Source organism: Dasypus novemcinctus, chromosome 7 (genome assembly GCF_030445035.2).
Source record: "Dasypus novemcinctus isolate mDasNov1 chromosome 7, mDasNov1.1.hap2, whole genome shotgun sequence".
In the NCBI taxonomy this organism is placed as follows: domain Eukaryota; kingdom Metazoa; phylum Chordata; class Mammalia; order Cingulata; family Dasypodidae; genus Dasypus; species Dasypus novemcinctus.
Genome location: NC_080679.1, coordinates 130,908,592 through 130,936,112, shown reverse-complemented (window position 1 = coordinate 130,936,112; position 27,521 = coordinate 130,908,592). Strand labels below are relative to the sequence as shown.

The following is a 27,521-nucleotide window of genomic DNA, read 5'->3' as shown; positions in this document are numbered from 1 at the left end:
GGAAAGCCCCTACTTCAGAACCTGGAGGAAAATAATTCTATGTTCTCTTACAGCCCTAACATTCTGGATTCTTGAGACAGTTTTGTAAAACAGATAGGAGGACTTGCTCTAATGAGCAAAGAGACCCGGTTGAACCCTGGTTTGGGCCCTTTTGGGGTTGTGTAACTTCTGGGCATGCTGCTTCTCCTCTCTAGGTGAGTTTTCTCATCTGTTTCCATGTGGAAGAACGAATATGATAGCAAAATAAATTGATGACAGGATTGCTAGAAAACGAAATGAAATAATGAAGGTAAGCTATTTAGTACAGTCTTGCACAGACTAATCATTCAACAAGTTTAGCATAAATATAATTGCCATTATTATTATTATTATTACTAATTTTTGCTATTTTATTAGGAGAGTATCTTTAAGTTAACAGCATATTTGGTACTGTTCTTGGTACGATAAATTTGAAAACCAGAACTTAAGTGTGTACATATATATACTATGATATATCACAGTATGGTAGAGCACCTTATACTATAATATAGTATAGTAAGCACTGTAAAATCACCACTGTTTTCTCCCAATATCACTGAGCAACTCAGGAAATTTCTGGTTTTGTTTCCATAATTCAAACTGAGATGGATGAGAGAGTGATCCAGTATTACTAGAAAGCAGCAAGGGATTTTGAGTTAAATGTGAAAAAGTTTACATCTCCATCACTAAAAGAATGAGATAGTGCCAAATTTTCTATCAGCTTACAGCAAACAGTACTAGAATTACAACTCTACTTAAAAAAGTAAGAATGATTTTTTTTTTTTATGTTCAGAATAAAAATAGCTATTCATTGCATCCCTACTCCTTTTCAGGCATTTTTACATATTACACATTTTAATCCTGTCACCATGTTCAGGGGAATCTCCCCTGACTCCTTTCTAACAATAGCCAGACTTTGCTTTGGAAAAAGACCTTCTCCTTGGCTTTGCCCACAGGCTCTAGGGAAAGTTATCTGAAGATGGAGGCTACAACCATTGGTTAAGGGGAGGCCAGGAGACTTGAGTTATCTCTTAGAAAGCTGGGAAAGAGGTACTATCCCACTAGCTTGGATGTAGCTCTCTCATGAGAGAACTAGCCTTAGAGTGAAGTTAGTGTTCAGAAGTCAGAGCAGAGACAGAGAAATTAGATCCCCGATGGCACTGCTAAACCACGGAATCACACCAGACCTATAACTGATCCCACCTCAGGATTTATACACACATGTCCCAGGAACAGGAAATTCCACTGGCAGGCCTGTGATGTTCAGTCCATGTGTCAACTTGGCCAGGCAGTGGTGCCAGGTTGTTTGGTCAAGCCAGCCCTGACTTAATTGTTCCTGCAAGGACATTTCATGGTTTAAATTAGTATGCTGATTGGATCTATGGCTGATGACATCTACAATCACCCGAAGAGACTGCTTTCAGCATTGAGAGATGTCTCATTCAATCAGCTGAAGGCCTTAAAAGGAGAAGTGATGGTTTCAGCAGTTAGAAGAGAGAATTTCCATCTTGACTTTAGTCAGCCAGCTTTTCCTGGGGAATTCATCAAAAACCTTCATCCAAGTCCCCAGCTTACAGCCTGCCCTACAGAATTTGGACTTGTGCATCCCTACAGTTGTGTGAGACAATTTTATAAGATCTCATAATATTTACTATCTCCTGTCAGCTCGGTTTCCCTAGAGAACCCTGACTAATACAGGGCCTGCCAGTTCAAATAAGATTTTCTGGAAATTGAAGCCAAATATATCTGGTGGATATGCAGACTTCAGCAATCTTGCTTTGCATAAATAAGTACTGAAGGGGTAAAGGAGGTCCCAAGGTGGCTCTCAATTTGACTTGGAGGAACAGAAAAAAATTGAATCCACATTTGACTCTAAAATCTTGGCTCATTCCACCATGTCATATTGGCTCTCAAAAACCATTTTTTTCTGCTCCCCGCCTCTACTCCAAATGCCTATTCATATTTGCTAACCCATTGTGAGATAATTCTCGAAATAGCTAATTTTTTCCCACTTCCATTTGAAACACATCCACTGAGATGTGAGAACATAGGGAAGTTTCTTACTTTTCATTGATATTGACTAACCCCAAAGCTACAAAAGCCAAATGTGTTAACTGGAAATGATCCAGAGGTGACGGATGGAAAAACTCATGGAAACCTGTTGTTCCCACCCAATAAATTAGATATATCAGTTTTGGAAGCTGCTGATCAGATAGTTATAGAATATTCCTCAGAGATGGCCTTAGAATTATTCTGAGCCACTGCATCTTTTAAAAGGCCATTTCCTTTCCAAGAAGCTGATCTCTACAGGTTTCTTGCTATAAATCCTTTAGGGCAAAAATTCCATCTGCCTTTCAGATATAGTATGAGCATAACTCTTAAAGAGGAATGCAAGACCCCATCTCCAATTTGGGCTTTATTTTCCTTTTAAATTGTTATCATACTAATTAATAATAACAATAAAATGATTTGGAAAATATGAGGCCTTACGAAATTTTTTTATGAAGTGTTCTTGCTTTGGAAAGTCTATGCTCCAAATGTGGGTCACAAATGTGCACAGCAATCAATTCTGTCAATGGATTTTAAATTTTTGTCACATTTAATAACAACCTCCATTAAAAGCACTTGTTGTACAGCCCAGAGGACACAATACAGTACCACAATGTATGAACAAATTGGACATTGATATGTAATTAACACTAAATCAGCCCTCATTACCTTATGATAATATACCATGACATTTACCACTGCTTTAATGAATCAAAAGGCTGTGAGGTCAGATTTTATTAAATTTGCACTGAGGTTATTACATCCATATTATGAAATGGTTGGCACTCAACGCCACATTTTCAGAGCCTGGATAGGAATAAGAGATGCTATTTCACAGCAAAGCCACAAGAGCTTCCTCCCATTAATAGTCTAAACCATTGGAGTAAAAGGAGGTTAAAACTACCAATTAAGAAGATCTCTTTCCCTGTAGGTATTGTGCTGTAACTGCAAGAGAAACACTTAGCTGCTTGATGATTTGCGAGAGGCTTAAACAAATACCATCAGCTATCCCCTCCAGCCAGCACTTTCATGTCCTTCTCTGGAGCTCTCAAATTTCCACATTTCTGTTGCTAAGACATGACTTCCCCTTTGAAGGGTATGCAGTCATATCCTTATTGTGAAATGATCAATTGCCTCTATTAGGCTATGGAAAATATTCATTTACACACTGATAGATGGGGCACCTGATAGCAAGCACAAGTCTTTGCAGTTACACGTATAAGGAGGGCAAGGTATTGGGAACAGTCCACCTCATGTAGAAGAAATAAGGGGGTGCACTTAAAACAATAATAAAACTATTAAAATTAGTCTTTATCTTCATCATCACCACCACTACCACCAAGCAACAGCAATTCTAAAAAGTACCAAGGATAAAATGCCACTCCACCCAAAAAACTGGCGGTATAGGGGAGGGGGGAGTGAAGTCTAAGTTCTAACAATTGCTGAGGTCACAGTTAAGTTTTAATAATGTATAAGTAAGCGTCAAGTTAGCATATTTAATTGCTTACCCTTTATCATATTCTACGTGGATATTAATATGGAGAATTCCAGATATACTGTTGGATCCTGTACTTGCAGACTCAACTGTGTATGTTTGTTTTTGAGAGTCAAAACTCAAGTTTTCATTTTTCGTCTTCACACTTACTGTGCTATTATTGTTTAACTCAAACCTACTATTTAAATGCACAGATTTATAGTGCCACAGGGATTGGAGAAAGAGGGCTCAAATCATTCCAAACATCTAGGAACTTAGTAAGTTTTCATCAAAAAGAGGAGAAATATACAATGAATTTTCTGATAAAAGTATTTTAGTGGAAAATTTTCAGATGCAGAGATACTTGAAAGTTGTTAAGAATGACCCTGATAAAAGACATGGACAACACTGCAATTTCTGGAATTTACTGTCAAATGGAATTTTTGTGAATCTCTATTGAACTTATCCAGCTATCTGTATATCGAGTGCTTCATTTGAAAAAAAGTAAATTTTTCAATTATAAAATTTTGAAAACTCATTCTTTGATCAATATGAGAGAAGATAGGTTGGTTCTCTTTTGAACATGAACACATGATAAAAATTAATTTTGCTAAAGTCATCGGCAAAGTTGCAAAAGCTAAGGCTAAGGAAAAGATATTTTAAGGTTATTATTATTAATATTGAAACAATCCAATATTTCAAAGTTTCTTCCCTTTCTATAAGAAATGCATTTATGTAATTAAACTATATTAATCTGTTACATTTTCTTTCATATTTACTCCAATAGATTACAGTTGGCAGGATTACACATACAAAGGTCAATACAGAAAATTTCACTCTCTGAATTTCTATAATGATTTTTTTCTTTCACTTCATCATTATTACTGAGAATTTGTATAAAATTCTATACAAATTTTATAAAATTTGTATAAAACAGAAAGGGCATTAAAAGATGATCTACCTCAGTTGTCAAACTCACTATATACACCATTGTTCATGATGTCAATTCATGATAGAAAAATCAAAGGAATTCTGATTGGATATCATCTACTTAAGTTGGTGGGAAGCAAGTCAGGACATTACTTTTGGAGCAATGTACAACAACAAAAAAATAAGTCCCTGAATATGAATAAAATGCACCATAATAATTCTTTTAAGTTTTCATGGAAACTTAAGGACACTGTCTTATGGCACGATGGCTTAAAGACAGATGTAAAAAATCGTCTTGGGTCAGTTAACAGGCACCATAATAAGGACTTATGGAGATTTTTGAAATGTCCTATTTGGAAGGAAGAATGATTGATTAGCTAATAAGTGATTTTAAAAATCATAAACATTAGAAGGAGCCCTAGAAATTATTATTCCTAATTTTACAGGTGCCCAATGAGATTAAACTCCATTGGTCCAAATATCCACCAGTTATTTGTGTCAAAGATAAGACTAAATTGGATTCTCTTTACTAGTCACGTTAAAGTCATAAAGGAGGGCACTTACAGCTTATTTCAAGTCGGATGAAGTCTTTAATGCCAAGGTTTTCTAGGAATACTCCAGATAGAGCCGTGGTTTTAAAAAAGAAGGAAATATCAGCACTGAATTCCGCATGGAAGGTAGGGAAGTGGAGGTAAGAGGCTTCTGTATAAAATGAGACCGCGTTCCAGAAGTGTCCTGCAAACGAGAAAATCCTTAAGCACGATTCATTGGTTTGCAATGGGAGATAGAAAAGTGCTGGGCATGTGAATAATGTTCAAGATTGGGGGCCACTGCAGGGAACAGGGATAAGGGACAAAAAACATCTTGTGCTTATGTAATGCAGAGAGAAAGCTTCTCTCAATTTGGTACTCACGGTCACCATAGCAACGCAAGGGACCAATTCTCCAAGCAGCTTCTGAGTTTGATCTGTTGGTATCAGTGATAACTATCTGAGTGACAGGCAAGTGGTCTTTGAAGGAAAGAAAGCCAGTATCATTTGTCCTGCAAAACACAAATTTCAGAAAAAAAAGGAGGGGGGGATGGGGATCAGCTAAGGACTAGTCTGTCAAGACCCCTCTTTGCAAAAGTGATATGGGTGTCTGCAGCTTGTGGGGATGGAGAGGAGATAACAGAAGGCCTTAAATCTCATAAAGGATGTATTAGAGTCTGAAATGCCAATTACAAAACCTATGGCCAGTTTCCAAAATCAAGTGGGTTTCATTTATTCCCTCAATTTCTTTCCAAAAGAACAGAGTTTACTGGGATTACTGTGGCTTGCTGTATCAAAGTGCACCCCACCTGTCTAATGTGGCATTAACAAGAGATTAAACATCAGCTCTCTTTACCCTAAAGAGATCAGCTATTTCAGGCACTAACTTGAAATAGACATCACAAATCCCCCTGGAAATCACTCCAAGGACATGTTTCAGCCACCTGCCGACAGGTTTTAATCAGCTTTGAATGTTTCTTAGCGCCTTTTAACTCTAGGTAAAAACAAGCCTTTATCATTGCTAGTTGGTTACTTTTCATTCTTTAAATGTCTGGTATAGTTAACCACAGGGCTTTGTTTTTGTTAATTATGCCAGTTGGGAATGGATTAGTCACCCTTTGACAGCAAAGTTTAAAATGAATAAGGTTAAATTGTTGAGTGTTCCATTGTTTTAAGCTGTGCTTTCAGACCCGTGGTAAAGTCTCATTTGGCTGAGAACAATACTTGGAGGTAAGAAATTGGCATTGAGTGGATAACGAATTCGAGCCAGAAATATATTTTTCCATTTGACACCCCAATGCAGCGAGTGTCTTTATCTCCAATTTTAAATGAGGGAATTGAAGCTTAGACATATTAGATAACTTGCCTGGAGTTATACTGTTAGTATTCCCAATATCTAGTCAATGTCTAGATTTAGTTGATGTGCGATAAATATAAGTTAAACTAAGCTGAATAGAATCAGTAATAGGCCATCTGAGAATTGCACATGGGCTGGCCAGGATCCCCACACTGCCTCAGTGAAGCACAGGATAGAATATCTGGCCAGACTGTGGGAATTGGGTATCACATCCTCATGCATAGATATTCAGGGAAAATAGACTCCGATGCCACAATTTGATAACAAAAACACAAAGAGGTAGATAAGTATTGGTTTTCTCTATATATACACAAAGAATCACCCAAGAAACACTCAAAATTGGTATTATATTTCATTGTATATTCAAATAGCATTTATGGTTCTGGGCTACAGAAAAGGAAAATGTCTCAAATTATTAATTTGTGTACCACTACTCAAGTAGTGTGATAAAGTGGCTTAAGGACACAGCATTAGAATCCAGGATTTGTTCTGGACTATCAGGTCCCCAGTTCCAAGCTATGTTAGCTTGAGCAAATACATATTTCTGAAATCTCCAGTGTGCTAAATTTTGAAGTTGAGTTAACACCACCATTGATACCACAGGATTATTGAGAAAACTTAATGATTATGTAGGAAATCACTTAGAGAGGTGTCTGACCTAAGGTAAATGCTCAAAAATGGTAGCAGGGACTCTTATTTTAGTTCTCATTTTTGTCCCTGATGTGTACCCTGTGGCCTCAGACAAGTCAATCTTTTTACAGAGGCACCCATTCTTCCTGCATTGGAGATCTCATTTAATACAGCGCATTGTGAAAAATAAATAAATTTTAAGATTTGGGATCCAATTCTTGATATGTATTGAAAAGGATAACCATGTCAATTCATCTTAGTTCTATGTAAATCAAATATTCACCTGCACACTTACCCCTTGAGGTCTACTGATTGAAAAAATGTAAAGAAATGCACTCTCTGCTAGTTGTATTTTGTGGCCCCCTATTCAGAAGCCATTCAGAGAATCTGGGGCAAGGTCTTAGTTTCTCTTTGAAAACATATCTTTGCATGAGAGACAACTATAGAATAAAATTTAAGTATTCACATCTCAATGTCTTTTCAATTAGAGACTTTTAAAGCAAAACCCAAGCAGCCAAAGTGAAACAAGGACAAAACCCAAATCCTGTCAAAAAGAATCTGTTTTCCTAAAGGAATTTATTTCTCGTCATTTTCATTTTCAAGGTGAAAATGGTAGATTCTGAAGTCTGTCCATCAGTGCTAACTACTGGCTCCCTTGCACACCCTGGCATCTTGTCTCCATCTATTTCATGACCTTCTATCAAAGTGTCGGGCTATACAAATAGCACTCTAAGAATAAAAACCTCTTCCAAAAAAGTAGAGAAAAAAACTTCGTACTTCAGTTGAGAGGCACATTACCAAGAATATTTTTCATCTGAAAACTTAAAAAAAAAACAAAAAACCTCCTCTCCAAAGTTGTTAAATACAGCAGATATAAAGTCAAATACCTACAGGGACCAGGCAGGTAATAAAAGTGAGTGAAGCCAGTTTCGTGCAAGATGACAAACGGACCTGACATACTAGTTCAGTGTGAAGGAAAAGGAAAAAAGCCAGGCTGAAAACCCGTGGCCTGTCTGAAGGGGGCAGCCTAAGCCACATGGGCAACAGCTAATTGTGCCTTTCACAAGAGGATCAGACCAGAAAGTGAATGTGGAGCTTCTCAAACTTTAAATGTTGGCCATGACTTTGAAATGTAAAAATCATAGTAATTATAATAAGCATGGAGGGGCCAACATCATGCAGGCTAAGTAAAACCCACCTGAGGGCTGCGTTTAGCCTCCAGCCAGGAGACCCTCAGCTGTGACTCAAGGGAAGTTGTGTATTTGTTTATGCCCTGGGGTCACATTGAGATGATGATTATAAGATAGGGCTTAATTCAGTTTGTGAGTGACAGGTATGCCACAAACAGCTCAAAGCAGTAATGGGCACAAAGAGGAAAGCAAACAAACAAACAGAAAAACAAATGAAAAAAAAAGAAAAATTAAAATCAAAAAGGGAAAAAGAAAACACAGTAACGGGCAGAACATTTGGGAGGAGTGGTGATGGTGAATTTTAGGCAGAAGAAAATGATGCAAATTACAGTGGCCCCTAGTGATAAGCCAGGACTCCCTGGCTGCAGATTTGGCTTTCTACGCCACGTCTTGTCTTCCGTTCTCTTTGGTTTGAACACGCCATTTTAAGGGCAAGCTCTTCAAGGACTTCGACATTCTTTGGAACCATATGCAAGGCCTTATACAAGCACGGTTGGGAGGCAGCATGTTATATAATGACTTGGATCCATGAGATCAACACACTCTCTGCACAAGTGAGGTTGCTCTGAGCCTCAGATTCTGAATCTACCAAATGGGGATGATAAAAGCCATTTGATATTGTTGTGTAAATCAGAGTAGATGGTGTCTGCCTAACAGCTAACACAATGATTAGCACATAGGCATTACTCAACAAATATTTGTCAAAATTCCCAGGGAAGTTTGAAGTAAAAATGGGAAATACAAAGAATATTTAAAAAGAATTTAAGAAACCTACAGAATTGAGTGGGAGAGAGTGTAAACTACAATGTGAACTTTAATCCATGATTAGTGACCATTTTCCAAAATGTGTTCATCTATTGCAATGAGTGTACCACACGAATGAAAGAAGTTGTTAATGTGGGGAAGGGTGGGAGGAGGGAAGAGTGGGCATATGAGAATCCCTTAGATTTTTTTTGGTAACATTTTATGTAATCTAAGTGTCTTTTAAAAATGAATAAAATATATTTAAAAAATAAAAGGAATATAAGAAAGGGAACCCCACTGTTGATATGAATGAGCAGGTGGGTCAGCGATTCCAGGTTAGAGAGGCTGTAAGGACAGGAGGAAAAGTCACGAGGTCAGCAAGAATCATGCATGTCTAAAGAAAAAAGCAAAACTATTAAGCGGAGAAAAAGTCTCACATTTCTCTCTGATCAAGGGTGTGACACAGAATTAGTCAATGGGGTCTCTTAGTTTGTCTGAAACTTGGCATTTCACCATATTCAGGAAAGCAGAGCACAGCATGAGTGGAGGACACCAACTTGCTTAGGGTATCTTTAGAATAAAGGGTGGCGAAAGGTCATCTACAAACTTATTTTCATCAAGGAATTTTGATTAACTGTTGCTCTGCAAACTTATTTTAATAGCCATTTGGGTGACTGAGCCTATTAAGACAGATGGTATACATTTTTTTTTCCTTTTTATCTCCTATCTCTTACTCAAAAGTAGCATGTGAAATATTATGCATAAGCAGATAAACTTAGAAAATGATCTAAGCAACTCAAGACCCCTGCTCCCTTTGAAACTCTTGCTGAATATGAGTGGATTAGCCTCAGGAGACACCCTTTGCTGGAGGGGCTTCAGCGATGCCCTTCATCGCCAGGGACTGTGAAGGAACGGCCAAGAGGATCCTTGCAAGCAGCTCTGCATGTTTAAATTGCTATATCAAGGATTGCCGATAATTTTATCCTCTCTTTGATTAAGAGGCAATTATTTCTCCTTTGCCTTCCTTCTTAAAACATTCAGATAAATAAAGAACTAGGAAGTCAGGCGAGGAGAGGTACAAAATGAGCAAAAGGGTCACTTTTTACTTCAGCTGCCAATGAAAGCCAATTCAAGGGCTGACTCTGGTCACACAGCGTCTACACCGGGAGGTATATCCATGCCCCATGGAGTAAGTTCATATCTGAAGCCCTGTATTCAATTCCTAGCATAAGGAACAGGAAGAAGAAAAGGAAATTTAGGACTATATTTTAAAAGTTCGGAAACTGCATTTTTTTCTATAAATACTCTAGAAACATGAAACTCTAGAGCCCTTCTCTGTAGATATAAGAAGACAAAATCAGATCTCGGTATATTAACATAGCCCAAGTTTACCCAATGTCACTTTACTATTAAGAAATTAAAATGACCCTGATGGGCATAAAATTGATTTTAAAAAAATACTATTGCGTATGAAGAACGTTGGAGGCATAATTTGTTGAATGTATTCTGGATATAAATGAAGGAAACATTCATTTGTGTCATAAACAATACTGTTCTAGACTGCAACTGGTGAAAAAATAGGATTCAGGAAGCCAATAGAAGGTTCAAAGTTGAAATTTTTGAATTGTAAAACACACACTTATGCTTCCACAGCACTTAGAAGCTCCCGGATATACACAATTATCTCTGACTCTCTAGAGGAAATCAACTGTTCATGTCCTCCAACTATCCAAACTTCATGAAACTCAAATCCAGTTCCTCCTCAACAACTTCCTCAACCAAGCCATGCCCTTCTTTCCTCTCTTCTCTGAGCGTAGGTCATCATAATTTAATTCTCTGTGCAAGACTTTCTGACATTTATTCATATAGTCATACATCAACTCTTTGCATAGTTCTAGCTTTCCACTTTGGAAGGCATGTAGATGTTATTTTGACAATACGCTCAACATCAATCAGGAGTACGGCATGATTATCCATAAGGTTAGACCATTTAGTCCCATTGAGAATCACTTCCTCTTGGCTTGAGGAGCCCTCCCTCTATCTATGGCTAATATTTTATCCTGTGTTTTTGAAACCCATCTTCTCCTGCCTTCCTGGATGCTTTCCCTTTTGGTTAAGTGTTTTCTTTTTCTTTCACTTTCAACTTCTCTCTCTTTCTTATTGGCTCTTTTGGCTTTCCACACGATCCTCCTCAGAGCTCTCCTCTTTCTCATTCCTACCTTTCAATCTAACTATTTTCTTTTCACCTTTTCAGAGACACATTTCTTAAGAGAACTGTGAGCAGTCTCTTCTAATTCATCCTCTGTATATGGATTGAGCCATGTACCCCACAAAGACAAGCTCAAGTCTGAATCTCATGTCTTCGGATGTAAAATCATTTGTAAATGTGATCTTTGAAGATCCTATTAAGATGAGGCCAAACTGAATCAGGGTGGGCTTTAATCTGAAATACTAACGTCCTTATAAGCAGAGGAAATCTTCACAGAGGTAAGGGTGAGGGAGAGACAGCAGGAGAGAGATGGCCCTTTGATGGAAGTAGAGATTGAGTTATGCATAGCGGCAGGCCACAGATAACAGGATATTGCAGATATCGGACGTATTGAGCTTCTAGTCCAGGACTGTGACATATTTAAATTCCCATTATTTAAGCCCACTAATCTGTAATTCTTTGTTGAAACTTGGGATTTCAGAATCCCCAGCAAAACTAGATACTTCTCCTCTCCCTTTCTTCCTCAACCCATAACAACTGTACTTTCTTCCTTTCACTCCCCTGAAACTTCTCTCACTAAACTGCTACCTTCCATGGAACAGCTCAACTCCTAATTGGCCTTGATGCAGCATTTCAGTGGTGTCTTCTCCCTATTACACACACACGTCTGTACACTGTATGCTTTCTTCATGTATTCATTCAATTGCCTAGAAAAGATCTCACTTGCACATTAACAAGCACCTCAAACTCTTATGCCCAAACCTCCTTGTCACTTCCCCACCAAGTCAACTGAATCAACATTCTTCCCTGTCTGTGTTATATACCTCGGTGAACATCTTCCCCTCTGCACCAAAATTTGCTGAGGTCTAGTTTGCATAGTCTATATAGCTGCTTAGGCTATGTAATCCTGCTTGACCTCTTCATGTCTCCCCTCTTTCCTACTTCCTCCCACATTCTTTAACATATTCTATCAATTCCACCTTTACATGTCTCTCCATGGGCCTCAGCCATGCCCTCTGAACTTGTTCTGCTTCTAATCTCTCCACTCTCTTTCTACTTCTCATTCTTCTCCATCCTACTCTCAGAATCCTTTGCAAAATGGAAATTATGATCCTTATACCATAGTTTAAAACCTAAGAAGTCTCTAACTCTTGGAGGTAAAGTCCAGACTCTAAAATATTTAACATAGTAGAGTGGAAAATAAAATGCTATTTAAAACAACAACTGCCTTTTACACAGAGTCGCTCTTTCAAAAGGGAATGACCCATACATTAGAGGCACTGCTAGAATGTGGGGCTTCTGGACTTAGAGTCTCCTGATGGCTGCTGGGTTCAGCTGAGTACCTGACATCCTAGGAGCCAAGTGTGGGAGTATCTTTCTTCAGATCAACTGAACATTAAAGGAGAGCTTTATATATATTCTCATCTAACCCTCAGCATGTTACAGGATAGAATTGTTACCTGCATTGCCCAGGGGGAGAAACTGAGGTTCAGAGAGGTGCCAAACATCTAAGATTTATCATTTGCAAACAAGAGGCCAGGATTTTAATTCAGATTTGAATGCTAAAGCTTTTGGTCGGAACGCCCATGCTCTCCTGGGCACCAGCCCTTTTCTTGCTCAGACAGAGGACAGCTGTCTCGTGAGTGGAAGGCGTTTCTCACATTTAGTCTCCATCTTCTCTGGACAGTGCCAGAATAACAACGCCCAGCACTGAGTCCTTGAGCTGTCCTTGGTGGGTCTCGGGCTGACCATCCCCATTCTGTGCACACAGGCTTTCTCCACACAAGTGCAATTCAATTGATTAGGTTTCAGTTTACTAATTTGCAATCATTTTCGAGCCCTGCATCCCTGAGATTGCACATGGGTCACCTTGAACAGAGTTCTGGGAGTCTACAAACTCTTCGATTACACTTTCATAAGCAATCTTGGTTTATTTCTACCGAAGGCAAATGCATCCATTATGTGGTGATTTTTGCTAGTGAACTTCAGATATAGCCTGTTCCTCCATCCAGGCTTTGGGTGTTGAATGGTGTCTGTGGTTGTATTGCCATATTATTTAATTTTCATGGGTTATTTATTTTTAATGTACATGTGTATGGATATCTTTCTCAGTCATTAGTTTAGCTACTATAAGTCAATGTTGCCTCATAGTGTATGTAAGGTATTGTGAAAATAGAGAAAATAATGAAGTGATTGCATTAACTAATTCTTGAGAACCAACTACATGTCACTTCTGCTAGACACTTTGCACGAATTGTTGCTAACTCAGTCCCAGTATTCCCCAAAGGGAGGCCTTATTCCCCTCCCCTCTCTCCCTTCCTCCTTCCCTCCTTCTCTTTATTTTCAATACAAAGGGAACCTGAAGCTCAGAATGGCTAAACCATTTAGGCTCACTTGTTCATCAGGGGCAAACCCAGGATTTCATCTTCCCATTACATAATAAAATATTTACTTCAAGATTCATTACATTTTACATTCAGAAAATGAGGGTGATTTCAGCAAAAATAGCTACGATTGTGTGTGTTCTCAGAGTATTGCATGCAGTAGCACATGGCATTTTCACAACAAGCCTATGAAGTAGATTCCCAAAGGAAAGAGCACACTTTATTATTTTATTCTTTTAAAGGATGAGGATTTTAAACCTTGAGAAGTGCAGAATCCTTGGGATTAGCTCGGAGCACTGTCATGGGCTGCAGAAGCAGCACCAGGCAGGCTGAAAATGAGGACACGGAGAGAAGCAACTGAGGACGACTCCTGGCTAAGAGTTCCAGCAAGATGCGAGCAAAATAGGGTTGTAACGAACATTTCCCTGGGTGGAGCTATTCTGACTCTATTGTGCTCTGAATATCTCCTGCTAAAATTGACTCCCCAATTAGCAGATCCATTTTACCCCTCAGGGTAAGGGCTGCCTTTCTGAGCTAATTCCCTTGTGGCATGCATAAAATCCTATATCCCTTCAGCAATTAAGCTGTATCCATCATAACTGATATGTTCCTAATGGAGCAATTCTAAACTGGGATTCTATTCAGGAGATATAGTGTTTTTAAAAGTGGGAAATGATGTAAATCACGACTCAAAATTGTTCACTGAAGCATTGTGTCTAATAATAAAGAATCACTTACAATCCAAAAGTCAATCACAAAGAAATGGTAAAATAAATGATGGTACAACCAAACTATGGAAGACTGTACACAACGCACCATTAAAATAGATGTGATGCTTTCATATGCATGTTTCTTTTATATGCCAAGAAAAAGATCTCTGAGACATATTCTCTTTGGAAAAAGCAAGTTCCAGAAAATTATGTTTAATATGATCTCACATTTACTGAAAAATGAACAAACGATTATGTTTATAAATGTAGCATATGTGTAAAAAGATATTAATATTTAAAAAATCCCTTACACATCTAAGTTTTATCTCTAATAGTGAGATTTTGAATATAGGGTGAAATTTAGGGTATTCAAAATTATGGGGAGGGGGATAGTTTTTACTTTTTCATTTAAATATTTCTGAAGTATTTAGATTTTGAGAATGATATATTACATATATTTCTTTGCTCAAATAATGAGATGTCACAGATCCTTTGGAGATGTTTTGCATATCTATTGAGTCTGACAGACAGCTATTATAATAACTACTCAGTTCACATCTTTAATTCTTTCTTCCAAGCACGTAAAGGAGTATCTTATAACTGTATTTTGTTTTCAGAACCAGAAGGTCTTAAATTGGGGATAGAAGATACTTTCCCCCAACAGATGATCAGATGGTGAGATTATTAAATTAAAAGCAAACAAACAAATCCCTTATTGTTCTATCTTTGGCACAATATCAACTATTTTACTCCATCTAGAATCCAACAAGATTATGGTGTGATCATTTGGTTTTGAATCTTCAGCCTGTTTCTAAGCACTTTCCCTGCCTCCATTTTTCTATCTTCCTTCTTCCATTAAGTGTACAATGCTCTTCTATTCTCTTTGCTCAGATTCATCTTTCCACCATAAATCATTCTGTCTAAAAGAATCTGAAATCCAGTAATAGAAGCATGAGGGCAAAAAAACCAGTGACCAGTCTCCCTAGAGGTGTATTTTAAGGGAAAATTCAATGAATAGAGCAGCAGACAATAATTAGCAAGGGGTAGTTGTATTTAGCCAAGAAAAGAGGGTGGGCAGAAAGGAAATCACACCATTCATTCACTCACTCATTTATTCTGCGGTTAATGCAAGGAGAACCTAACACATGCCAAATGCACTTCTTAACTCAAGCTGCTGTCCTTGAGTACATTATTAGGTGCATATGGGAATTCAGGGACCGAATGAGATTGAGTAAAAATCCAGATAAACTCTTCTTAAATCCTGCCTGCTTGGGGCCAAAGGCATTTCCAAAACTCAATAAGCAGTAGAAGAGCTCATAAAGAGTTTCATGAATAATGAAATTCAAACAGCAGAGATTGTGCACTATTTTTTAATAGGGGATAGAGCTCTAGTGTGCACTAAAGCAATCCTTTCCTTTCTCTCAGGTGTCAGGATTCCAACCTCAAGGCAGCATCTTCCTTGGCTGGAGGCAACCTAACCTTTCCACACCCAGGGAACATGGGGAGTGGAAGTTTGGAGCAAATCAAAGGAGGCTGGCGAGTTATGAGAACTGCTTATGTGAGGAAACAGCAGAATCCTACACCACTTGGATGCATCAGGCATCATCCTTCCAAAGGCAATATATTGTCTTACCAAGGAAGAGGCAAGGTCCTGGGACAGGATCAGATAAGCATTTGCCAAAGTGAAAAACTCATCCCTAAAGCAAATGCACAGAAGGATTTTTTGAGCATAATGACCACTCATGGCTACTTTTGATGGCCAGGAGAAAATCAATCTGCTGCAAAAAGGGTTTAGGTTAGGTTTAAAGGCAAATATGACTTGTGAGATTGTGAAAGAGCTGTCAACGAAGTAAATGTTAGTTAATCCTAAAATGGCCATGGCCTCACCTATCAAAAGAGAGGTAAAAATGTGTCCAGGGAAAGTCATTCCCTAACTGTTCATTCATGGACTCAGCACCATTCATTAAACCACTTTTGTGTGTCAGAGAAGTGGAATAAAATACTAGCGGGTGGCTTGAGGATCAAAGACTCCATGCATTTAAAAAAAAAAAAATCTGCTAAAAATATTTTGTTCTTTAGAAAGAAGAATGGGTTTCCTTTTTTGGAATTTCAGATGACCAGCTTTTCCAACCCTACATCACTTTCTCTTCCCATTTTGTCCCTTATCACTTTGTACAAGGGTGTATGCCTGGGCAAGAGGCAAAGAACAAAATTATCAAAAGGTGAATAAAAATGTCTGCCCTGCCACACCAACCATCCTTGTTATCCTTTTACCTGGATGTCTATCTTTCTAATGCCTACACAGTGGTCTCCTATCTTTTGCTCTTTCCAGGATGATATGATGGAACTGTCATGTTTCCTTTCTTATTTGCAACAGCTCAGCTGAGGTAGATGACACCCAAGTGATAACTAAATTGAAGAGAAGGACCTCTGCAGGAAATAGTCAATAACCCTGGTCTTCTTGTTACACATTTTTGCTCGTTTGTTTTTCTGTTTAGTTCTTTGGCAGGGACAGATATCCCTGAAAAGTCAGCTCCATAGTACCCCTGACTCAGATGCTTAGTAGTGGCTTCCCTTGACTCTAAGATAGAAATGTGCTTTTGGTATTCCTTTTGTGAGTTGTTTTTTTTCCTCTCCCACATACCTTCACTTCCTGAGCTACCTCACTTCACTGCCATCCATCCCTAAAACACCTATTTTCCTAATTTCCTGGTACTTCATTGACATATAGTGCAATACCTAATTTGGTTACAAAGGTTTATTAAAACAGAAAAAAAAAATATCAACTGTTGGAGGCTTGGAAGATACCCAAGATTCACTGAGCAGCCTCATTTAGCAAAAAGAAGCATAAATGCTGCAACTATGTAATGTGAGAAGTCCTGGAGGGATCTCATTAGCAGCCCAACAGACTGATTATGCTTCCTCAAAGTCCCAAGATGAGCAGCCCCTTTGATGGAGTCAACAAGAGCATCCTTGGATTCAGCCTGGAATTTCAACTCTTTCCTCTTAGGTACAGCTCTGAGTCTTGGTTTCCTTTTCTGGAGAAAGGAGATACTACAGTTGTCCTCAAGGGTAGGAGGGACACTTATATGGGATACAGTATGTAAAATACTAAGAATATTTCAGCCCTACTAAGTAACATTTTTAAGTCAGAATATTATCTTGGACATATAATATGTTAAACTGCTATCTTCTAGATGTTACATTAACCCAGATACATTTTCTGATTGGCAAGACCCGAGATCAGAAGCTTGGGGGAGTTTCACAGCACAGAGATGGTTGAGATTCCTTGGAAGCATCCAGAACATGAGTTCTTGTGCCAAAAGGGGCACACTTGCTTGAAACACACATTTGAAATGTGTGGAAAGTCAGCTTGAACATATGTTGGCGAAGAATGATGGTAGAAAGATGTTGATGAATGTAACTGACAACTGTGTCAACTTCTAAAGTTTTCCTTTTTCAGTCAAGGGTAGAGCTGGATAGATAAATAATGAGTGCATTTCCACAAGGTTCTACTAAGTCTTGTTTCTGAATGTATATTGTATGACAAAGTTACTTCATTGTTATGTCACATAGAAAGAGCTTCATAATCTGGACTAGACTGTCCTCCTTGGCTTCATCTTCCATATATTCCCCAAATGAAAACTGCAGCTATCACACAAAATTACTTGTGCTTTGGGGAAGTCATGATTTTCATTTTATTCCATATTCTCCTGTCTGAGCTCATGGTGATATCTGTGTTATTTTAACTTGTTTATTCTTTTAGCCCACTTCTTCTGGTCCTTCTGAAATAAGCATATCTACCACTTTTCCTTAAAATCTAACTCTCCTACCCCATGTACATCCTTGATCCAGGTAAGATTACCTCTATTAAATTCACCTCACAGATCCATTTCTTGTTAATTTGCTACTCTTTCTTCTACAAAGATCTTCAGGTTTACATGGGCAGGGACCTTAGCACCTTTGACTTTCTGTGCGCAGTAGACTGCTTGTCTGGCAGGCAATAGGCACCTGCTAAACATGTGATGAATGAGTAGTTGTCAGACTGAGTAGTAAGTAGAGTTGCTACTATGGCAAATTATTTTCCAAAATCATTTATTTCCGGATATGGTTTGTTCTAAGACAGTAAGTGAAATCCATAAGACTTCAATCAAAATCTCAGCCTTTACTCCCTCATTAGAATGATAGAGGGTACTCCCTGACCTCTTCTCTCCTGGACTTCACCCTCAGGGGTTCCACATGTTACCCTGCACCACCGATGGGTGAAGTAGACATCCCTAACAAAGGAAAGAAGTAATTCAGTTATTTCCTTTCAATCCTTGGTAGATAAGTTGCTGCTCAAGATCTATATCAAATAATAAATTCTGACACCTTAAGAGAAGTTACTTGTCACAGAAAATGGAAGAGGATGGGACCTTTCCCCTAGGTTTATAGGAAATGGAAAAGGTCATGAAATATGCTGGGATCTGAGTGGAGTGGATGACTAGTGGAAAGTCCTAGAAAAAAGTGGGGAAGATACTCCAACATACTAATCCAACATTCCACTTTTAAGTAATGGTGATGTCACTCTCCCCCACTGCCCTTCAGAATTTAGTATATTATGCATTGATCAGCTTTTCCCTGGTAAGGTAGTATAAAGGAAATGAAACACTGATCGAAGATCAGCAATTCAGCAAAGAAAGGATGCAAAGTTAACTCAGAAAGTATTCCCATTTTCAACAATTCTTTATATTCTGCCTCCTATATCATTTTTCCTGATTACCCAAAAGAAAGGAGGCATTTCCATTGAAATCTATTAATCTATAAATGATTTCCTTCAGCTTATACAGCACAGGAGAATTAATGAATCAGAGAAATGAAGGAATCAAAGCCGCTGGGAGCAGAGGATTCTAAATATGTTTCCTGGCAGCATAATCATCTAACCCTCCCAACACATGTCTCTCAAGTGTACAGGTGCCATTTTGTGATGATTTAGCCACATCAAAGATGGCCTGCATACACCTCAACTACCACTGAGGTCCTGCTGAATGGGGTAGCCCTTGAGGGATATAATGTTAAAAGAGGTGCAGTCTCTAATCAGTGCACAAGACATATTTGCTTTGCAGATATCCATGACGCTAAGATGAACTCTGTTGGGTAAAGGGAGTACCCACATAACTGAGTAGTCAATTCTATCCTCAGGCAACCTCACCTGATTTTATCCGTATGAAAAGCATGGGGTTAGAAGAAGGCATCCAGGTAACTTGCCCCAGGATGTTCTGAAGATGTAGTCCACCGTACTGGAACATAATGGAGCCAAATGTTCGGCCCTGTTCTCACTGAACAGAGGTACTGACTCAAAATTACATTTGAAACATTCCCTGCTGTTATCAATTTGAACAGTGCAAAGAAAAATACTGAAAAGAAAATTCGGTTGGGTCAAAAGCAACTTGACATTGGAACTCTTACCTACAATTGGGCAGGATTTGACAAAGCAAGCAAAATCACAAAGCCCAAACCAAAGAATGCCTTAAACTCAGTCAAAACAAAAATGCATTCAGAAATGTTCTGTGTGTATTTTCAGAATCAATATAATGAAAAACAAGCAGTTCATCCGCAGGACAAAGGAAAAGTAGATGTAATTGACATGGGAATTTAAAACTAGACTGTACTGTAGAGAAGTAACTGCACTCACCTGAGTTTAATACACCTGAGTACATATTCTGGATCTGTTATTTGATAGGCACGTGCAACCTGGGGGAAATTATCTAATTTCCCTGTAATCTACGGTCTTCAACTTTATGATGGAAAGTTGAGAGAAGGACACAGAATTAAAGGTTGTGGTGAGGATTACATAGATGCTCAATAAATATACATTGCCTTTTCTATATTTTTATTAGCAGAAAAGAAGAAAGCTGGTGATGAAAACATCAATGGGAATATAGTGAAGAAATAATCTGTATAATAACATGTCCTCTCTCTCTTCTACCCTCCTTTTCTCCAAACCTGTAATTCACACATTAGAGAAACCCAGCCTAAATCACAAAGCTAACCAGGACATCTCATGCCTTTGTTTAAAACGGAATCCTCAGAATAGAAGGAGGTGATGGTGTGGCCATGCGCCTTGCTGTTACAACCTCAGTAACAGCCCTCGCCCTACTGAAGCTGGCAATTTTCAAAGTTAAAAACAAGCATGCCATCAGGGAGCCCTGGTTCACACTGAATTACTCATCCCCGTCCTTCTTGCTTTGGGGAAATTGTTTGCCTCGGTGAACGGGCCCCCTCCACCACCCATGAGTAGAGCATCCCATTACCATTCGTCCCTGTCGGCGTCGCAATTGCAGAAGTATCGCACGTCCAGGCAACTCTCTTCCAAGCCGCAGTCACACTGCTGAGCTCCAGGTGGAGAGCCGCCCCAGTAGGGGTGCCGCTCGCCGGACCGCCCAACCCACCAGGTAAAGGGGGTGCCATCTGAAAGACAAAGCATTTCACAGTCACCGGGTGCCAGATTAGTTTGTGAAACCAGCTGGATTTTTCTTTTGTGATTGAGAATACTGCAGTAGCTTAGAATGGACTGTCATTTAGAAGGCCATAATGATTCCAAAACAACATGCTCAGACAGAGACGTCATATGTCATTAGGCTTAATCAATAGATGTTAGGTTCAGGTACCCCCTGGGACTTGTTGTTTGGTTTCCACTTGGCCAACTGCAGACTCTTATTAAGTGCTTATTAAACAACTGAATGCAATCTATATTTGGAGCGTTTTTTCCCAATTTCCCATTCAAGTAGAATAATATTTGTTTGAGAATGCTCTGAAGTAGAAATTTTGCCTATTCGAGGTTTGATTTTACAGGCAACTCCTAATATGCAAACATATAATTTGCAAATAAGCCATATATCTAAATAGCAACAACTCTCTCTGAATTGCTCCCACTGCTAATGTCATCTGCTAAAGTCACTCAAGCAAATAGGAAGAGGTAAGAAAATTTAGCACTTTGGAGAATGTCAAGACCTTGGAGGTAGAAAGTACAGTGTTAAGATTTGAAATTCATGCAGCCTAAGTCTATGGGTTTGACCTGTATTTTATACTACTATGCTCTGGTATGTGGAAAATAATTCATGGTTGACAAATTTATTACCTTTCAGGAATATATATATAGGTGGATATAAGTTACGAGAGATAACCTAGAAAATTTTAAGTAATCTTTTCTTATGTTCCCTAAAATAATGACAACACAATAAGCAAATAAATAATGCTAAAGCAGGATTTACTCTCAGTATTACTTGCCGAAACCTTTTTAGGATTCCCCCCACACCAGTTTTCAAGGAAATCCCCAAGAGTGGGTTTGGCTTGGTTGCAGGCAACATGTGCAAAGACAGGCACGCCCACCCGCTGTAGTTGGCTGTCCTTCCACACGCTCATGGCTCTTCTGATTTTTTTGACTCAGGGATTTATATGCTTATTTCCAAGGACTAGAAATGTTTCCTGAAATTTAAATCGACTCGGTGCTTGACAAAGATGTTAAAGTTAAACATGTTGCATGATCCTTCTTTAACCGCTTTGGCAGCGAGGGCAGCCTTAGCTTTGTCCGCTCTGGTTTTTCACCAGGGCACCCCCTTCAGCGCAAGTCAGCACCCGGTGCCTCATTCCTTCTCATTCAGTGCAGGGATGAAGTCCACAGCTCAGAACCCTTTCTCCATCGCAGGGATCCACGGCAGAAACATCTGGGTGTGATTTGCCTCCCAACTGTATTCCCAGTACACAAGTTTCTATGTGTGTAATCATCTCCAATAAGATAATGCATTTTCAACTTGAAAACAAGTTCTCAGAATTCTCACAAAGGGCGATGCAAATAAAACTGCAAATTCTAGAATATAGTCTAAAAGAAATTGGAGTTTGGGAGAGAGTGCAGTGAGAAAGGGAGACAGAGGGAGAGAGGGAGAGGAAGAGGGAAAGTGATATTCCCATCTCTTATTCTACTCGTGACCTCAGGAATTTGAGCTTATCTTGACTATTTTATGAACTGTTTTAGAAAAGGAATACATCTCAATTTAAAACATTACAGAGGGCCAAATCAAGGAATTTTGCTAACAAATGTACAAGTCCAACACCTTTCACCTAAATTTCCCTCAGTGGTGTATAAAGAGTTCACACAGAGAAAAATAACACCATAAGTTTTATGGAAGACCTAAGCAGAAATGCAACTTGTTAGCTCAAATTGTGATTTTCTAAAGGTAAGAAATTCTGGAGAAAACATGAAGTAAGTTGGTTAGACAATTTTATGGCTTAATCACTACGAGCTATTGAACAGAATTCAAATTGAATATCCCTCTTTAATTTTGTGATTGTTTAAATTAAGTCTTGACAACCTGGAAAATAGTAAGCACAACAGCCTCTCAATTGTAACAATAACTACAATTACAGCCAAGAAAATTTGACCTTTTCCTACCAGTATGAATAACCCAAGCATAATTCCAAACAGTACTAGAATGCAGCTGGAAAGTCCCTTATCCTTATTGAGGTAGTGCTTTTATGTTGCGCTGTTTCTGTTCTAATTATTGATATTGTTATTCTTTAGTTTATTTCTAAGTTTACACTCATAGCCTTAGATTCGAGTAAACACAATATGTCAACTGGAGTGGTTTTTGCTCTCATTTCTCTTACTCTTACAATTTCAAAACATCTAGACTGAAGTTATACATTGTACTGAGTTCACGTGGGGGAGGGCAGAATTTACAGTTCAGCCTTGTTATCTGCTTTGTCCAATTAACTGTGTTCAGAAACGACCATGTCCGTTTTAAAGCAAGGTCTTAAAAAGCATGCATACTTCTACTTGATCCTCAGGTGCAGAACACGCCCCAAAAAGTCATGGTCTCTCAAACTTGAACCCAGAGTGAGACCAATGAAGCAGAGCCGTCCCACCTGACACGCATGAAGATAAGTGCTTAAGGCTGGTTGCTGCTGAGTTTTGTTTATTGGTTACATAGCATTTTTTTTTCAATAAGTGATAAAATAATAAATAAATATCAGATAGAGACCACATGAAAAAATTCAGTAGTGATGGGAATGAAAGAAATAGAAAGGTCAACTATGGTCTTACTTTCCTGTTGTTTGCAATTTGATTAGGAATGACAAAGGAGGGATATACATATGGAAATAAAGGGAAATGTCAACTCTAGTTTGACCCATCTATCTCTACCTTCTGCTCCATAAAGGTAAGCCCTTATAGCAGGTACTTTAGCAAGTGCTTAAGAAGTTGCTTTTAGCCTCCATCTCCAGTTGTCCTTCTCTCCCACCTACATGACCTTATCTGAATGCAATTTGTGTTCAGACCGACCCTGTGATCCTGTTTCAACCCACTTCCAAGTATTGGCAGTAAAACCCTGAATTCCATGCCTACTTTGTCCTCTTCAGACATGGTGCTTGGTTCTCCCAGTAATTTAGATATTAACTTTCCCCACTGGTGAGGTACTGGTACATCCTTTTGGGTCCCTATGTCCCCCATCCACACACTCCTTTAGAGTCTCCTCATAGGGCTTGAAGAAATGGCTCCCACGAGTAGCCACTTGACTTTTCCCTGGCTAAGACAAATCTGGCATTCTCCTCCCATAGCTTCAACGTAGAGAGGGATGCAAGATTGAAAGTTGAAAATGAACACTTATAAAACATATATACATATATATCATATGTATATATTAATGGTATTTTAGAAATGGCATTCGATTCAGTGATTTCTTAGATCTATTCTATATGAAAGTCAGGGTGCAGTGTATCAGTGATAGAAATTTTAATAAGAGACTCCCTTGCCCTAAATGTGCTTATAATATTCATGGGAAGATGGGCATGTATGCAGCTAAAGGTAACACAAGGCAGAGTGAGATATACACCAACACAGAGTATGTTAATAACACATTATCGTGTATTATCATAGGGTAAGAACCATGACTTTTCCCCAGGAGTTTTGGGAAAGGTTTCATGGAAGTGATGGCATTTGTCTAGAGATGTGGTTCTGAAAAGGACCTCAGCAAATGTGCCTTGCCTGATAATTCTGTTCAGGAAAAGAGTCACCAAAGAAAGGGCATCTGGTCTTTCAAGACAGAATCTTTAGAAACAACTGTTTGGAATATCTAGGCATTTCTGCACATACTGAACATATTTTATTTCATTGACTGCTGTTCAGCATTGTGGGCTTAAAAGATAAAAGAGAAGAAAGATGCCACTGAGGTTGTAAGGCCAAGCAATTACCAATGATTGCCCTCAGATACTTCCCTCTGCGATCAAAATGCAAATCATCAAAACATTGGTTTCAGAAAGGTGATTCTGGAGACCAAAGAAAGTCTTTTATATACTCTTTACTTCTAATAGAGTATCATTTATGAGGAAACATTAAGTCAGAAAGGAAAACAACCTCACCCATATCAGAAAATAATGGTACCCATTCATCAAAGTCAATCTTGGTCTTACTGCGTGCTGGTCAGGATCATTAAATCCGAACATATGTCTAACAGTGTGATTAAGAGCTAGTCAGTGACATCAGGAATTAACATTTTTATAATGTTGTTCAGTGTTCTCTTCTCCTGCCTACTTAATTGAACTGAGCCTAAAAGGGGGAGGGTGGGGAGTGCAAAAGATTAATGATACAGTTTCTGAAACTAAATGATGAAATTCATTTTGATGGGGTCATTTAAAGCTGGATGAGACAAACTCTCTAGAAGGGACCCCAAGACGCATCCATGGTTCAGCACAGAAATGGTGGAATGACGAACTTAAATGACTCTATTTGCATGGTTTAAGTTTTTGCAGGACAATATAATAACACTTTGCATTTTGATAGTGTATTTTATCTGAAGAGCTGTAATAAAGGATCCCAGCAAGGTTAAATGGCTTGTTTAAAGTCACAAAGCAACTGAGGGCAAAGCTAGGCTGGAGGTTCTGGGCCCTGAGGGCCAACTCTGCATGGTTTATGTCTGAACATCCACTTTCACAACCACTCAAATGCCTTTTTGCTTTTTCTAAAATCCAGATACATATTGAGATAATGTGAGCAGCACAGATGAAAATGACCAGTTAGAGACACTAGTATAAATGCATAGGAACTGGTGATAATAAAGAAACAGCTTAGTACAGGAAAAAAGTCTTCAGTTTACCACATAATTCCTCTGATATGACAAACTTGGAAGCTGCAGTTTCTAGATGTGGGGAAACAAGAGTGGAGATGGAGCTCCGAACCCCACATCAGACTGTGATGTGATAAGAGAGAAATAATTATTTTGTTGAGCTGTTGACATTTGGGGGTAGGGTATTTTTCATACCGTAACATTGTTTAGCCTTGTTGATTAATATAGTCACAACCTAATGAATGTGAAACAGAGATGGGAAATTGAAATACCCAATGTCTACGGACAAACAGAAATGGAGACTTTCAATACCTCTTGGTAGGACAAAAATATGTCTATTTATGTTAGCAATCTTAATTTAAAAACTTAGCCTTTAATGAGCATTTAAAATATTCCAGGCACTGCTTTAAACTCTTTTTATGTGATAGTTCATTTAATTCCTAGAACAACTCTATGTGGCAAGTACCTTTAATATACCCATTTCACAGGTGAGGAAAGAATGGTACAGACAGTGATTAAGTAACCTTACAAGGAAATTCAGTTAGTAAATGACAGAACCTAGCCAAATCCACAATAATCTATTTTCTAGGCAATATGATAACCTCTAAACTAAAATATTCTTCCTATTGTTCCATCTTTCTATTTATTCTTACTGCATCCAAAAGGAGAAGGAGAGCTGCCCAGCGCAAAAGAAAGTGCAGCCTACCCAGGAATGGTGCCGCACACACAGAGAGCTGACACAACAAGATGACGCAACAAAAAGAAACACAGATTCCCATGCCGCTGACAACAACAGAAGCAGACAAAGAAGAACACGCAGCAAATAGACATAGAGAACAGACAACTGGGGTGGGGGGAAGGGGGGAGAAATAAATAAGTCTTTAAAAAAATAAAAAGGGTATATGTCAGATGATTTACCTCTCTGATTAAAATCTTTTAGTGTTAAGACAGTGCTAGTCTTTCCTGAAAATATTTTGGTAAAAGAAATTCCTGAATTCCAGATAAGACTCTAGTACATATGAGCTTGGATAAGCTTCCATACTCTCTGATCCTGTTTCCACTTCTGTAAAATGGAGCTAAACATGCCTAGTACCCAAATATGCATGAAAGGTGAGCTTATGCTCACTTTCTGACTCAACTGTTACACTCCTAGGTACATAACCATGATAAATGGATGCACGTGTTCAAAAGACATGGAGAACGGTGTTTATGGAGGTTCTTGATAATAGTCCTAAATCAGAACCAACCCAAATCTCCATGAACACAGTAATAGATAAATAAGGTTAGTATAGTCATGCAATGGTATACACACACAGACACACAGACACACACACAACTAATGACAGATGCAAGAACATTGACGAATCTCACATTTTGTTGAGAGAAATAAGCTAGACACAAAAGACTAGGTATTGTGCTATTTCATTGATATAATGTTGGAGAATAGGTAAAGTAACCCATGGTGAAAAAGGTCAGGAAGTGTTAGCTTTAGTTGGGGGACTTGAGAAAAGCTTCTAGGGAATTGGGGAGATATGGGTTGTATCACATAATTTATATATATGTAAAAATTCACTGAGCTGAACACCTGAGATTTGTATTATATGTGTGATATATTTAAATAGAAAGGTAAACTGAAAGAACTACAGGATATCAGGAAAACAATGAATGAGCAATGAGAGAGTATAAGTAAAGAGATAGAAACTTTTAAAAGGTAACAAGCAAAACTACTTGAGTTGAAAAGGTAACAAGCAAAACTAAAATGAAAAATGCCCAGAAAGATTTCAAAGGCAGATTGGAGTTAGCAGAAGAAAGAGCCAGTGAACCTGAAGACAAGAAACTTGAAATGAGTCAGGCTGAGAAGCAGAAAGAAAAAATATTAAAAGCAAAAATAGCCTAAGATACCTCTGGAACAACATTAAGCACACCAATATATTATGTGTTATGGGAATACCAGAAGGAAAAGAAAGATAGAAGGGACCAGAAGGAATAGTCAAAGAAATAATGACAGAGAGTTTTCTAAACTTAGGAAAAGACATGATTATGCAAATCCAAGTAACTCAGAGAACAACAAACAGGATAAATGTGAAGAAAAATATACCCCATCATATACTGCATATACTATCACATGTAAAGGACAAGGAGAAAATTCTGAAAGCTACAAGAGAAAACCAATGTGCTATGCGTGAGGGAGTTCAAAT

At 38.4% G+C, this 27,521-nt stretch overlaps 1 protein-coding gene across 1 annotated transcript in view; it reads right to left on the bottom strand.

The window, feature by feature from the left end:
* Nucleotides 1-27,521, bottom strand: part of CNTNAP5 (contactin associated protein family member 5) — an 810,000-nt gene that overhangs the window by 139,684 nt on the left and 642,795 nt on the right. Inside the window, exons 14-16 of the mRNA XM_058301170.2 lie at nt 20,518-20,674; nt 5,385-5,512; nt 5,036-5,206 (exon numbers count right to left, since the gene is read on the bottom strand). Coding sequence (XP_058157153.1) covers nt 5,036-5,206; nt 5,385-5,512; nt 20,518-20,674 — 456 coding nt within the window. The remainder of the gene's footprint in view (nt 1-5,035; nt 5,207-5,384; nt 5,513-20,517; nt 20,675-27,521) is intronic.